Below are 14,226 nucleotides of genomic sequence, written 5' to 3' on the forward strand. Positions count from 1 at the left end.
TGATCCTACAGACATTGCCAACATACTGGCTGACAGGTTCAGTTAAAGGAGAGATATCTATACCAAATGATTGTAGCCCCGTGAGAACTGCTCGAACACAGCATCCATGGGACCTGATGGGTTAGGACAGCTGTTTAATCTACACCCACATAAATAGGGACAGCCACCCAGCTGTGGTGCGACTGCAAGGCGGGCCCCACACCGCCCTGGCGCCCACCCACCTGAAATTATTGACAACTTGACTCTGCAAAGCCATGGAGCAAAAGAGAGGAGGGGAATCTCATAAAGACAATAATAACAAACACAGAATGGATTTTTGATTTAACCCAGTTTGTTTTTTTTTGTCAAAGGCAGATCATCTAAACTTGCACTTTTTTTTTTTTCAAACAGTCAGGCCATTGATTGATGAGAGTCCCATAGTCCACAGCCTAGACCTGGCGGCTGGGCCGATACAATACCCCACTCGGGTATCATTTAAACCCATACATTACAAGATGGTTGCACTTTGTTACTTTTCTTACTTTTCAAACAAGCAAGCACAGGAGGAGGGTTATGGACAAAGTTTGCAGATGACTGCAAACTGGGGGTGTCAAGTTGAAAACACATCCGACACAGATATCCTCCAGAAGGGTCACAGAAGACGGATAACTGGTGCCAGAGCCATGGCCTTAAGTTAATCAACACAGAAGAAGTTATTAGGGACCCCAGGTTGACAGTAGCCTTAGACAAGAAAGTCATGGTCCCCATACTCATCACTCATCAGACCAATGATTGAACTGAAAGAACTCCAGTTATATTCAGTTGCGCTACCTTGCTCAGAGGGGGACCTATGCCTGACATACAAGGCAATGTCAAACCCAGACCTGATGAACATGCTTCATCTCAAAAGATTCATCACCCAAAGACTCAACAAAATCCGGTTTATGGTTTAAGAGAAATCTTGACCAATGGATGGGAGAAGATACACCCCAGGGGTTACCTCAGTGTCACTGCTAGACAGAGGCACAGCTAAAAAAAAATAGTAGTTTTCTCCTACCTAAAGGGGAGGCGTAAGCCACAAAACTATGGGCTAGGCTTATAAATGCCCTCGGGCAGATAGCCTAGTATGAACCTATGAACCTATGAACCTATGAACCTATGAACCTATGTCTATATGGAGTTTGCATGTTATCCTTGTGTCTCTGTGGGGTTCCTCCCACTTCCCAAAAACACATGGAGTGTTTCCACCTCAAATACACCAAAAATTGGAGTTGTGGGCATTGGCACAGACTCTACAGGGTGCCCTATATGGGATGAGTTGTATAGACCAAACACTTTGGGCATAAACTGTGGTGCACAAGTGCACAATATCCTCTAGATAGGAGAGAATGGATTACAGAATCAATGGTGTAAAAACTGGCTGTAGGTGATTTGGTCTTGTTGACTACTGTTACCAAATGGGCATGGGTCTTTGCAGGTGCCAAATGGTTTGGGGACCTGGCCTGCTCCAACCTATGCCAGGGGCATATGCTAATGAAGGGAGGAGTATGTGCTGCTATTGGCCAGTCTGTGGCTGCCATAAAGCCCAGCAAGCCTTGGTTAATCAGCTACTGGCTGGCTGGTGTCCAGTTCCCCAGCTTGAGTGAAACCTGGGCATAAAAAATAATCAACCTGCCAAACATGAATTAAGGGCTGCTACACTCAATGTAAGATCACTAACAGGATGCAGCTTGGAAGTGGATGACATGAATGGTAAGGAGGAGACTGGACATCCTCTGGATCCAAGATGGAAGGGCAGTGCATCAAAGCCACTTGGCTAAGATCCAGAGTCTACAACTCAGGAGGAGGAGGGCAGACTAGAAATAGTGAGGGAGTAGTGATGACAGCGAGGCTTCAAAAGACGTCATCAGAATTGGTGATATACTTATGACAATAAGACTCCAGTGTAAGGAGAGGGCATTATTCATAATCTCAGCCTATGTCCCACAGCATTATGATACTGAAAAAAGATTGTATTCAGACAGCAGTCACAGGATGTACTAAAGCAAGACAACATGAATAGGTGTTGATAATAGGTGACCTGAATGCACATATACAGACAGACAAAAAAAACAGGATATAAGGACTGCTTGGGTCTAGGTGGATGTTGTAAAAAGAATAAAGAATAAAGAAGGAGAGGCTATTTTAGACTTCTGTCGGCAAATGGCTTGATGGTGGTCAACACTTGGCTCAGCAACAGAGACAGTTACATTCAAGAATGGCCGACATGCAGCTGAGGTAGATATTCTCCTAGTAAGGAAAGGGCACTGGGGCAGAATCAGTGATTGCAAAGTAATCACCAGTAAAACAGTTGGCCCACAGTGTAAAACACTGGTTGCCACAATCAGATGCAAGAAGTGCTCAGGGAAAGGCTCAAAGGTCAACAGAGACTAGGTTGAAGACCTGGAAGCTGACTGGAGAGAAAGCATAAGAGTTCAAGGAATTACTCAGGGCTCTAGCACTTCAGAAAGAAGAGGAAATAGATTGAGTGGAAAACGAATGGCAGGGCCTCAAAACAGCATGTGTGAGGACTACCGAAAAGATATGCAGCCTAGCCAGGTATGGAAATAAGGTACATCTGGTGGTGGAATATAGAAGTCTAGGAAGTCATCAAAAGAAATAAGGAGTGCACACAACTGTGGAAGTCAGAAAAGACAGACCAGGCTAGGAAAGAATACTGGTTGGCTAAAGAGGAGTTGCAATAGCAAAGAACAAGGTGTCAGAGGCACTCTACCAGTTTCTGGAAAATGACTTGATAGATGGCACAAAGAAACTCTATCAGGTTACAAGGCAAAACAGAAAGATAAAGAAGATTGCCAGACACCCTTCATAAAGGATGCCAGCAACAACCTACTCACAAGCCCACAAGACATCAAAGGTAGATGGAAGAGGTATTTCCACAACTTCTGAATGAAAAAAAACCCCCTTAGAAGCTATACTGCCCCAGACATAGCCTACAATGAAAGAAGAAGAGGAGCTAACCTTAGGAGAAGTAAGAACAGCACTAAGGGAAATTAGATGCAGGCTCATATGAGGTCACAGCAGATCAAAATGTTGGGTTTAGAAATGGCTTCTGAGGGTACTCATAGCAGTATGGAGAGAAAGGTGTATCTCAGATGACTCGAGAATAAGCATACTAGTGCTGCTGTACAAGAACAAAGGGGACATTCACAACTGTAGGCAGAACAGAGGTATCAAACTCCTGTCACACTGCATGAAAGTTCTGCAGAGGGTGATTAATAAATGAATGCACAGACTAGTAGAAAGTAAGATGGGAGATGAGCATTTAGGATTCAGATCAGGATACAACACAACCGAGATTTTTGCAGTGCAACAGGTAGTTGAGAAGAAGCTAGAGATGAGGAAAGCATCCGAATGAAGAAAGCATGAGACAAAGCCCCAAGAAAACTTATTTGGGCAGTCCTGTGGTAGTTCAAAGCCCCAGAAACATTGGTAGAATTAGTGCAGGCTAATATTTGGCTGTTTTGCTGCATTTTCTTAAGACAAAGCTTGAGAAAGTGTTATATATCTCTTATTTCTGAACAAAAGTGTTAATACATGTACAAGGAACCAATGACTCATGTACAGTGGTCAGGTTCTCAGAGAGTTTCCAAGTGGGAGTGGATATGTATCAGGGCTCATCTATGAGCCCACTGCTGTCCATACTAGTGATGGATTACATTAGCAAACAGGTAGAATGAACAGAGCAACAAAACTGTTGTATGCAGAGACGTAGTATTACAGGCAGACTCTGAGCAAGAACTTCAGCAAAGTATAAGGGAATGGAATGCAAAACTGAAGGCACACGCTATGAAACGGAGTACAGATAAGACAGTTGTAATGGCAACAAATGGGGAAAATCAGAAGAAACATGGGAACTGAGATAGAAGGGAAATAGTGGAACAGGTTAACAGCTTCAAGTGTCGGGGGCTAAGGAGAAAGGAACTCTGAATGATGAGGTCTCATTTTTTCCATGTATCAGCTTAACTGCAACAGATTTTCCATTTGTGTGTTTGTGTCTATTTGCTCTTTTTAGACCTCTCTGTGCAATGAACTGTACTCTGGTTCTGCATTTCCTGCATTTCCCTAGTGCTCACAAGTATTTCATCTTTTTCTCCTTTTTGTTTTGAGTAATATGCAAGTTTTCCTGCATAGTATTGTTAAATCTATTACATACTTTCACAAAATGTTTCTTTCCATCACGCTCTCTGCAGTTTTGATTAAAAACTGTGCACTCTTATTTATTGTACCTGTAACTATACTCAGTATATAAGGTTTATATTTTTACTGCATAGCTCCTTCCAGGTGCCTTCTTGGATATCTACTATTTTTTCAGTGTTCTTGTTTCAGCTATGGCATTATATAGTTTCCTTTATGCCTCTGTCTAACATTATTTTCAATCACAGTTTTTTATCTAATGCTTCCATTTCCTCTATAATCTCCTTCAGCTGTAGACACATAGCTTCACTCAGTTTGTATGTATATACTTCTGGCTCTGAGCAATTTGCCTCTTACTTGATCCTAATTAATAAGATAAACAGTTCTATCCCCCTTCAATTAATAATACAACTGAGCATAAACTTTTTCTGTGTTCTTTATTTCAGTGATATAAGCATCTATTGTTTCATGATCTCATTGGTTTCTTTAAAAAAGCATCTAACAAATGGCAGTTTTTGGCACATAGTATGTTTTACCTCTCTTATAACTGCAAGCTTGTCTCTCCCGTCTTCCTTAATGTTAAAAGAATGATATAATTTGAATACCCTCTGCACTGCAATTTATATTTTACAACATCACTAATAATCTGTTCCAGAATGGCTTTTGGTCTAAGCATAGCAAAAGTACTGCACTTATCATGGTGTTTAAAGATCTCTCGGATGTGGGAGATCAGCACTTTTATTTGGTATTGGTCCTGTTAGATTGCTTGTGTGTATATTGCTTGATTAACCTTGTGAACCTGGTAGACTATTTACAGTATTATTACTGTGGTCTCAGAAGAAATCTTGCATTGATTTCCCTCTTACTGCGCACACACAAAGAGTAGTCTCTGGCATTACTTCCTGTTATCTGTACTCGTGGACCTGTGATATCAGCAGGGTTCCATTTTGGGCCTTTTGTTTTTCACCATGTATTTGCTTTGTCTGAGAGTCATTATTCAGGAAGAGGCTTGCAATACATTGATATGATAATGACATACATTTGTACCTGTTCTTCCCACAGGAGTCTGCTGCCATTAACAGGTTATGAGCAGAGTTGGAATGCATCCATGACTGGATGATCATCAATTAGTTGAAGTGCAATGCCACCAAGATGATTACTTCGGCACTTCATTCAACTTTGTGGGATTTATATGTAAATGTTTTGTCCCATAATATCACCTATAGTGGTGACACAGTTGAATGTGTGTCAGTGTTAAAGTAACAGAGGGATAATTCTTGATGACAAGCTGACAATAAAGGATCATTTGTCAGCTGTCATCAAATCTTCATATTGCTGTTATACAAATACTGCCCTTATTAATCACCTTTTATCACCTCCAGCTCTCCTAGTGGTGGTACGTGCCCTGATATCCTCTCATCTCCCTCAGAGCTAGATCACTTAAACACAATGCAGAACTTCATTGCCCATCCACTGATGGGGATAACTAGATAATAACACATTACACTGGCTTCAAGCTCTCTGCATTTGTGGCTGGTTAAATTCCATATTATCTATAAAGCTGTAGTCCTGGTCTACTTAGCTTTACACATCTTGCCCATCCTCCACCTTTAGGAGGTACTTGTTTGGTATTAACCAATCAGTGCTTTATACTTTTCCATAGTGGGTCATTTTCATTGGTGTGACTGTTAACTTCCTTGAATTGTTCTATTGATTACTAAGGGCTGCAGCATGGAAACCTATTACTGGTCTGGCTGAGGGAGTTCCAGATGCTCACGGGTTCCAAATATTTCCTTAAGGCCTATTCATTTGAGGTGGCATAAGATACTTTTCAGAGGTTTTAAGCTCACTGCTTACTGAAATTTTGGTCACATGTCTTGTTTTTATCAGCTTTATTGTTGTTGTTCTTATCTTGTTATTAATGTTTATTTGTTTATTTATTATTTGTACAGTGCTTAGGTTTAACTGCCAATTATATAAATGCAAAATAATGAGAGAAATTGCTGGCTCAGCAGTTTTGTATGAAAACAATGTGACTAGAAAGTGCAGCAATTTGAAGTATAACAAAGTATTGATGTGAATTTTGATTGCTACGAGCATAATGAGAGCTTGCTGGTCAGAATAGGCTGTAATGCTATAGACTAAATCATAACAGAAAAGGAGATTTTGTACACTTTAAATGTTTTTTTTTTTTAATTATGAAACTGGCACTCTGGACATTAACTTTACTACTGACACAACTTAAAACACTTAATACCTAGCCGGTGAAGAGTAACAAGTGACATGCAGGTGTGGATTCACTGTTTAGCACCTTTACTGCAATTCCTAGATGCTAAATGAGCAGATTACATGCATCTCTTTATGGCTAAGGACTACATACTAAAAGAAAAAGCCAATGGTTTCATATAATAGATTTGTCATGTACTGGTCTGTGTTGTTGCTTGCCAAGGAGTTTTGATACAGCACATTACATTTTAAATGAATGTAAAGTATCTAGAATCCTTTCGTTTTTACAGTAATGTTATTTAACCATTTTTGCCACATGTTCAGGTTTCTTTAAGTGCCTCATATAATACTCAGTATTTTTACAGGAACACTCAAATCCCTTGCCAGATGTCATTCCTGACTGTGTAAGAGCTGATGTTAGAATACCAGAAAATGAAAGTCCATCTTGTGCCATGTATTCACAGCAAAATGTCACTCACACTTTTCTGTATCCACCAAGTAAGTACTCAGTTGTAAGCATAAGTTCTTTCACATAAAAGTAATCTTCTTTTTTTAATATTTGACCTTCAGCAATTAATTGTATAGGCTCTATAGAACTTCTTAATATAATAGATGGGTACCAGCACTGTTACATAGGGGGAGAATGCCTTGACTATGGTGCAGGTGAGTTAAATTCAATTATCATGCATGAGACACACAGTGCAGTTGGATTTCCTTGCCAGAAGCCACAGAAATGACCGTAATGTGCTCCCCAAGAGTGGACAGGGCAGCTTGTCTACATCAGCCCTTTGTGGCAGTGAAGGGTGGTTCATTGCAATCTGTCCATTGCATGTCCCACCCAGAGAGTGATACGGGGCATGTGCAGGGCAGGAAAATTAGGTGGAAAACACTCCCAGCAGCAGTATAGGGACCTGGGATGCTGTGATCACCTTTCTAGCCCCAAACCTTATCAGAGAATGGACCCTGATAGGAGACTAGATGGGCAAGGCTGTGAGGGATAGGTAGCCACAGTGAATGAGAACAGACACTGGGTTCACTGATGGTTAGTTGTGGGAAGAAAAAAGACTTGAAAAAAATCAGTATAACAAATGGGAGACAGACTGTGGCATCTAACAAAATGTACTGTGTGTAAGATGAATATATGCATTTCATACGTGAACAAGGAGACATATAAAGAAATTCAGAGTTTGACAGAAAGAGAAGGTTCACTTTTCCCATCTCATTAACTTTTTAACTTTCCTTTTTCTTTCTTTCCTTTTTTCACTTTGTAGTATATATATATATATATATATATATATATATATATATATATATATAAAATATATGTATATATATATATATATATATATATATATATATATATATATATATATAACTATACATATGTATATAGAGAGACTCTGATTAACCCCAAATAAATTTCAGCTGTCCTAGTAGGATTTTCCTGACATTTACTCAGTTGCCTGCTACAGCAAAAGCCATGGCTTGCAGATAGCTTACAAAGCATCAAAGGGATCTCATTGTTGAAAGGTATCAGTCAGAAGAGGGGTACAAAAAAATTTCCACAGCATTGGATATACCATGGAACACAGTGAAGACAGTCATCAAAAAGTGGAGAAAATATGGAACAACAGTGACGTTGCAAAGAACTGGACGTCCCTCCAAAATTGATGAAAAGACAAGACGAAAACTGGTCAGGGAGGCTGCCAACAGACCTACAGCAACACTGAAGGAGCTGCAGGAATTTCTGGCATGTACTGGTTGTGTACTACATGTGACAACAATCTCCCGTATTAACCATATCTTTGGGCTATGGGGTAGGGTTACAAGATGGAATTCTTTTCTTACACAGAAAAACATCCAGGCCTGGTTAAAATTTGCAAAACAACACATCAAGTCTCCCAAAAGCATATGGGAAAATGTGTTATGGTCTGATGAGACTAAGGTTGAACTTTTTGGCCACAATTCCAAAAGGTACATTTGGTGCAAAAACACTTTGCATCACCAAAAGAACACCATCCCCAAAGTGAAGTATAGCGGTGGCAGTATCATGCTTTGGCATTGCTTTTCTTCAGCTGGAATTGGAGCTTTAGTCAAGGTGAAGGGAATTACGAACAGTTCCAAATACCAGTCACTTTTGGCCCAAAACCTTCAGGCATCTTCTAGAAAGCTGAAGATGAAGAGGACTTTCACCCTTCAACATGACAATGACTTCAAGCATACATCCAAACCAACAAAAGAATGGCTTCACCAGAAGAAAATTAAAGTTTTGGAATGGCACAGCCAGAGCCCAGACCTAAATCCAATAGAAAATCTGTGGGGTGACCTGAAGAGGGCTGTGCACAAGAGATGCCCTCGCAGTCTGACAGATTTGGAGTGCTTTTGCAAGGAAGAGTGGGCAAATATTGCAAAGTCAAGATGTGCCATGCTGATAGACTCCTACCCAAGAAGACTGAATGCTGTAATTAAATCAAAAGGTGCTTCAACAAAGTATTAGTTTAAAGGTCTGCAGACGTATGCAACCAGCTTACTGTACATTTTTATTTTTTATATTTTCCCCTAACAAATTGGTTTGGTTTTCCATTGAATTGTACAGGTTATAGGGCACATTAAATGTGGGAAAAGTTTTGAAATTATTTGTTGTGGTCTCATTTTTTATATCACAAAACACTGACATTTTAAGAGGGGTGTGTACACATTTTATATCCACTGTATATATATATACATACATACATATATATATATAGTATATAGATGATATATGCTGTCTGCTCTCTAAATAACTTTTTGCTCTTTTTTCATACCCTCATGTGTGCCAATCACAATTGTGAATTTTAGAAATATGCTCACTATTACTGCTAATCAGCAAATATTTTTGTACGTCCACCTACCCCTTTTTCTTTCAAAAAGTGCTTCTTCACATATCCCACTATTCTCATCTTTCTTAAACTGGTGATGAACCCTACTACATATAACATCACATCTTTTAGTGCTGTTCATTTGCATTTTATTTATGTTGCTGAAAAATATTAAAAAACATAGCAGTTATCCTTCCCTTTTCCCCCACTGTGCATGCATCCATGTATAGCTTTCTATACTATGGCATTTAATCTGAATATAGCAGTTTTAGTTACCCTTCTCTCAACATCTACTTTCTACATTTTTTCATAGATATGGTTTTGGTAAATCTACATTGCACTCTATGTTGTCCTCTGTTTGGGTCTTAATTATAATATATAAGCAATCTTCTGTACTGAACCTGCAATTATAGTGTAAGTTTTGTTTTTTCACTGTAAAAGGAATGTTAATCATTTGCACTGTATAATTTTTGACACTGCTTCAGTAGAAACTGAATTTGGGTTAAATGCAATAAAGTACAGTGTATACCCATTGACAAGACTGACTGCATTATTAACATTGGTTCATAGGTTCATAGGTTCATAGGTTCGTACTAGGCTATCTGCCCTAGGGTATTTATAAGCTTAGCCAGAGTGTGTGTGGATGAGAATACTACGCCCACTTAGGGTTTAGTTTACTGTGCCTTCATCTAGTAGTGACACAGAGATGACCCCCGGGGTAAACCTACGATCTCCCATCAACTCGTCAAGATTTCTCTTGAAGAGAGTTAGTGAGGGGCTCTGCCTAATATGGACTGGGATTCTGTTCCAGAGTGTAGGGAGCCTCTGGGTTATGAATCTGTCCCCCCAGCACGTCCTATTTATTTCTGTGTTGAGGTTCAAATCTCTTGCTCTCGTGGCTCTGATGGATTTGGATTTTCTGAGGTGGAGCATGTCCATTAATTCCAGATTGGACATGGCCTTGTACGTCAGGCATAGATCACCTCTGAGTAGGCGGTATGTGACTGAATAGAGCTGGAGTTTCTTCAGCCGGGCAGCATATGACATATGCTTGAGACCCTTTATCCTCTTGGTGAGGAACTTTTGGGGTCTTTCCAACTGCTGCAGATGTCGGGTAAGATACATCCCAAATGGGGCATTGTACTCAATCATGGGCCTGATAAGAGAAGAGTATATGGGCACAATGACCTCTCTTGATCTAGATGTGAATCCCTTCATGATAAGGTGGGCAATATAGAAGGTCTTCCTAACCACCTTGGCAATGTGAGTGTCAAATGAGAGGTTACTGTCAACTTGGGTCCCTAGGTCCCTGATTACCTCTTCCGTACTTAATGGATTACCACCTATGTGATAATTTGTGGGTACCTTGTTTTTCCCAAAGGGTATGACTATACATTTTTTGGTGTTCAGTTTAAGGCCATGGCTCTGGCACCAATTATCCATTTCTATGAAGCCTCTCTGAAGGATGCTTGTGTCTGCTGGAGTATCAATTATGGCGCCCAGTTTGCAGTCATCTGCGAACTTTGTCAGCCACAATCCTCCTATGTTTGCTTGCACCTCGGAAAAATAAATGCCAAACAAGAGGGATCCCAGGACTGAGCCCTGTGGGACACCGCCTGTGACTGGCTTAGAGTCTGACATGGCCCCAGCAATTCTGACCTTGTGGGTTCTGTCCTTGAGCTAGCTTGCAACCCATCTTGTGACACATGGGTTTACATTTAAGCTGGTGAGTTTGTCTATGATGCCCGAGTGGGGTATTGTGTCGAAGACTTTTGCAAGGTCAAGGTAGGCTGTGTGAACTGCCTTACCCTCATCAATGGCCTTAGTGACTGTTTCAAAAAAGTTGACCAAGTTCAAAAGGCAGGATCTGCCCTTGACAAAGCCAAATTGGGTAGGATCCAATGTCTGTAGGTCCCCAATGTCTTTGTTTATGAGTTCCATAATGATCCTTTCCATAGCTTTGCAGACCAGGCTCATCAAGCTTATGGGGTGGTTATTTCCAGGATCTGTAGAAGCACTGCCTTTGTGGAGTGGGACCACTGTTGCTGTACGCCACTCTTTGGGTACGTATCCTGTAGTAAGGCTAAGATTAAACAGCAGCCTTATGTGCAGGTTTAGTTCCTCTTGGAGTTCATGTAGCATGCAGCCCGGGACACCGTCCAATCCCATTGTTGCTGTGTTTTTAGCTTTAGAGAGGGCGGCTCTCACCTGGGCATCTGAGATGTTAGGGAGACTACACTCTGCTGGGACAGATATTTCTCCTTTTGGGGGCAGAGAAATTTGCACTGAACCTGTCTGCCAGAATGTTGGCAATGTCTGTGGGTTCAGTGTATTTTGTGTCATTTTGGACTAACTCTGAGCATATCTGGGAGTTTCCACCCAGGTTTCTAACATAGCTAAAAAAGGCCTTGTGATTGTCTTTTGTGTCTTTTGCAATTTGTCTCTCAAAGTTGGCCTTGGATGATTTTATGAGTGATCATAGTTTTTTGCTAGTACTGATCAGAGATGCCTTCCCTTTTAGGGATTTTGCTCTGTCATGTAGTAGCTTCCTCCTCCTGTTGTAAAGTTTGTTAATGGCTGGGGTCCACCAGACAGGGCGCCTGCCTTTGAGGGAATGGGTCTTGGTTTTATTAGGGATTGCATGATCCATGCATTCTTGAAGGTGCCCGCAGAAGGCATTTATAAAAGATTCAGCGGTGTGGGTTGTGGTTTCCACTGGCCCAGGGGCCTTGAAGGATACCACTTCAGTCTTAAGAAGTGTGAAGTCGGCTTTTGAGAAGTTCTTCACTGTGGTCTTTTGTGCAGTGGGTGGAGGCGGGATGTGGATTTCCAGTGAGATTAATTTATAGTCTGATCTCACCAATGAGGGGTATACTTCTGGTGTGGAGCATTTTGTCCCCATGTTTGTGATGATCAGGTCTAGTATATTATCTCCTCTTGTGGGAGTGGTGACTAGTTGTTCCATTGCATTTGAGTTTATGAATTCTAGGAACCTTTGGGCTAGGGTGTTGGGGCTTGAGTAATGTTCCCAGTCTATGTTTGGGTAGTTGAAGTCTCCCAATATGATGGTATTTGGAGAGACATTCATACTCTCCAGTATCTTCAGGAAGGCTGAGTGGGGTTCCTGAGTTTGAGAGGGTGGTCTGTAGCATGCTACAACCTGTAGGGCAGTTTTGCCTATGGTTAGTTGCACCTGGATGGTCTCTGATGCTTTGTGCGTTGCCACTAACCTGGAGGTGTGGGTATCTTTGATGAATATGGATACTCCCCCTCCTTTTGTGGTTCGGTCCAAGTTTTGGGGCCAGAAAGAATGATATGAGGTAAAACCTGGTAGTGCTGGGGTGCTCTCAGGAGCCTTGAACCAGGTTTCAGTCACTGCACAGACATCGATGTTCTCCATACTGAGGAGGGCTTCGAGAGTGTGCATCTTGAGGTTTAGACTTCTGGCATTGAGCAGCATTACCCTTAGATTTTTTTCACTTGTGTTTTCTAGGGAGCTGGGTTTGTCTTTTGAGCCCTGCCTAAAAAAGGCACTATGTGGGGTGGCAAGAGCCTTGGCCAATATCCGGAAGCCCAGGGGTGACAGGTGCAAGCCATCCCTTGTGAAGCAGCGTGGCTTGTCAAGCATGTCATCCCAAGCAGACAGACATTGGATCCCCTTAGAATGACACCAGTAATTAAGCCAATTGTTAAAGCTGATCATTTTGTCTTTGTACTGTGGCATCATTCTTGGTGAGGGTAAGATGCTGCTCAGGGTCAGGGTCATACCGGCCTGGGCTACATAATCAGTGAGCTCCTCTATGTCTCTTTTCATGTAGTCCAGGGAGGTACGTCTCAGGTCATTCACATCGGCATGGACAATGACTGAGTCATATTTGTACTTGCTTTGGAGTGACCTGAGTGCTTGTGTTATGAGGCGTATTCTAGCGCCCGACAGGCAGCTTACTGTAACCTTTTCCTTGTTCAGTCTGGTGAGCGGGACGTCAGTGTGTCTGACTATGGAGTCACCTATTACAAGTGTATCTGGCATGTTGTTTGGCCTTAAGTGCTGTGACTGTTTAGCACACTGACTTTGTGAACTATGTGTTGCATGTGCTATGTCTTCAGGTAGTGGTCGCTTGGGTGTCTGCTTTGGAGGCCTCTGTTGTTTTGGTAGATTTTTAATCAGAGCCTCTGAGTATGTTTTTGTGTGTTTATGTGTTTGGTTTGCAGTTGTGATAGGTCTATGTGAGACTGGGTTTGTGGTGTGCGTGGTTACCTTCTCCTCCTGACTGGTTTTGCCAGTACTGAGTTGAGAGAGCTCAGCCTGCAGTTTGGCTATATAGTTGCATCTGTCACATATATTTGTATTTGTTGGGAGGAGGAGAGGGTTGTCTGTGTACATGAGGCAGTTGTAACATTGCCTCAAGATTCCCAGATTCACCAGCTGAACAGGAGAGGACGCCAGCAACTGACCCTTCGACATGCTAGAATAGTGTAAAGGATTGCTGTGTAACTGAGTCAGGAAGGACCTATAGGGAAATGGGTACTCAAGGGGATTTAGGTGAATGAAGTACTTTCTTTTTGTTTAAGAGTGTTTTACCTGTATAAAAATGCTTTAGGAGCAAGTGTTGGGATTTTCAGATAGAGAATAGACTGTTTAGATTGCAAGTAGAGCAGTTCTAATGGAAAAATTGAAGAGCAGACTTTGCGGAGCCACAAATACTTTAAACTTGATTAACCGGCGCTGCCCGATGCTGCTCTATGAGCAACTTCATGCAAATTTGCGCAAAAGTGCACTAAAGCGGGCTTTATAGCAGGGGGTTGAAAAGAGCTAGGAAATGGCCCAAAACAGCCAATAAACTACAAGTTGCCGGGCTGGAACCACTCCTTTAGGGACAAATAGGCTGCTCAGTGCTCCCCACTCCCACTGGTGAACAAAGAAGCTTCCCCATTTAAAAATAAGGATATGGACAACACAGCAACT

At 41.5% G+C, this 14,226-nt stretch overlaps 1 protein-coding gene across 1 annotated transcript in view; it reads left to right on the forward strand.

The window, feature by feature from the left end:
• The window catches only part of LOC122798180 (ectonucleotide pyrophosphatase/phosphodiesterase family member 3-like), an 835,307-nt gene that overhangs the window by 702,599 nt on the left and 118,482 nt on the right, over window positions 1-14,226 (forward strand). Inside the window, exon 21 of the mRNA XM_044066922.1 lies at window positions 6,768-6,900. Coding sequence (XP_043922857.1) covers window positions 6,768-6,900 — 133 coding nt within the window. The remainder of the gene's footprint in view (window positions 1-6,767; window positions 6,901-14,226) is intronic.

Source organism: Protopterus annectens, chromosome 3.part1, assembly GCF_019279795.1.
Source record: "Protopterus annectens isolate FY-2018-M chromosome 3.part1, PAN1.0, whole genome shotgun sequence".
NCBI classification, from domain to species: domain Eukaryota; kingdom Metazoa; phylum Chordata; order Ceratodontiformes; family Protopteridae; genus Protopterus; species Protopterus annectens.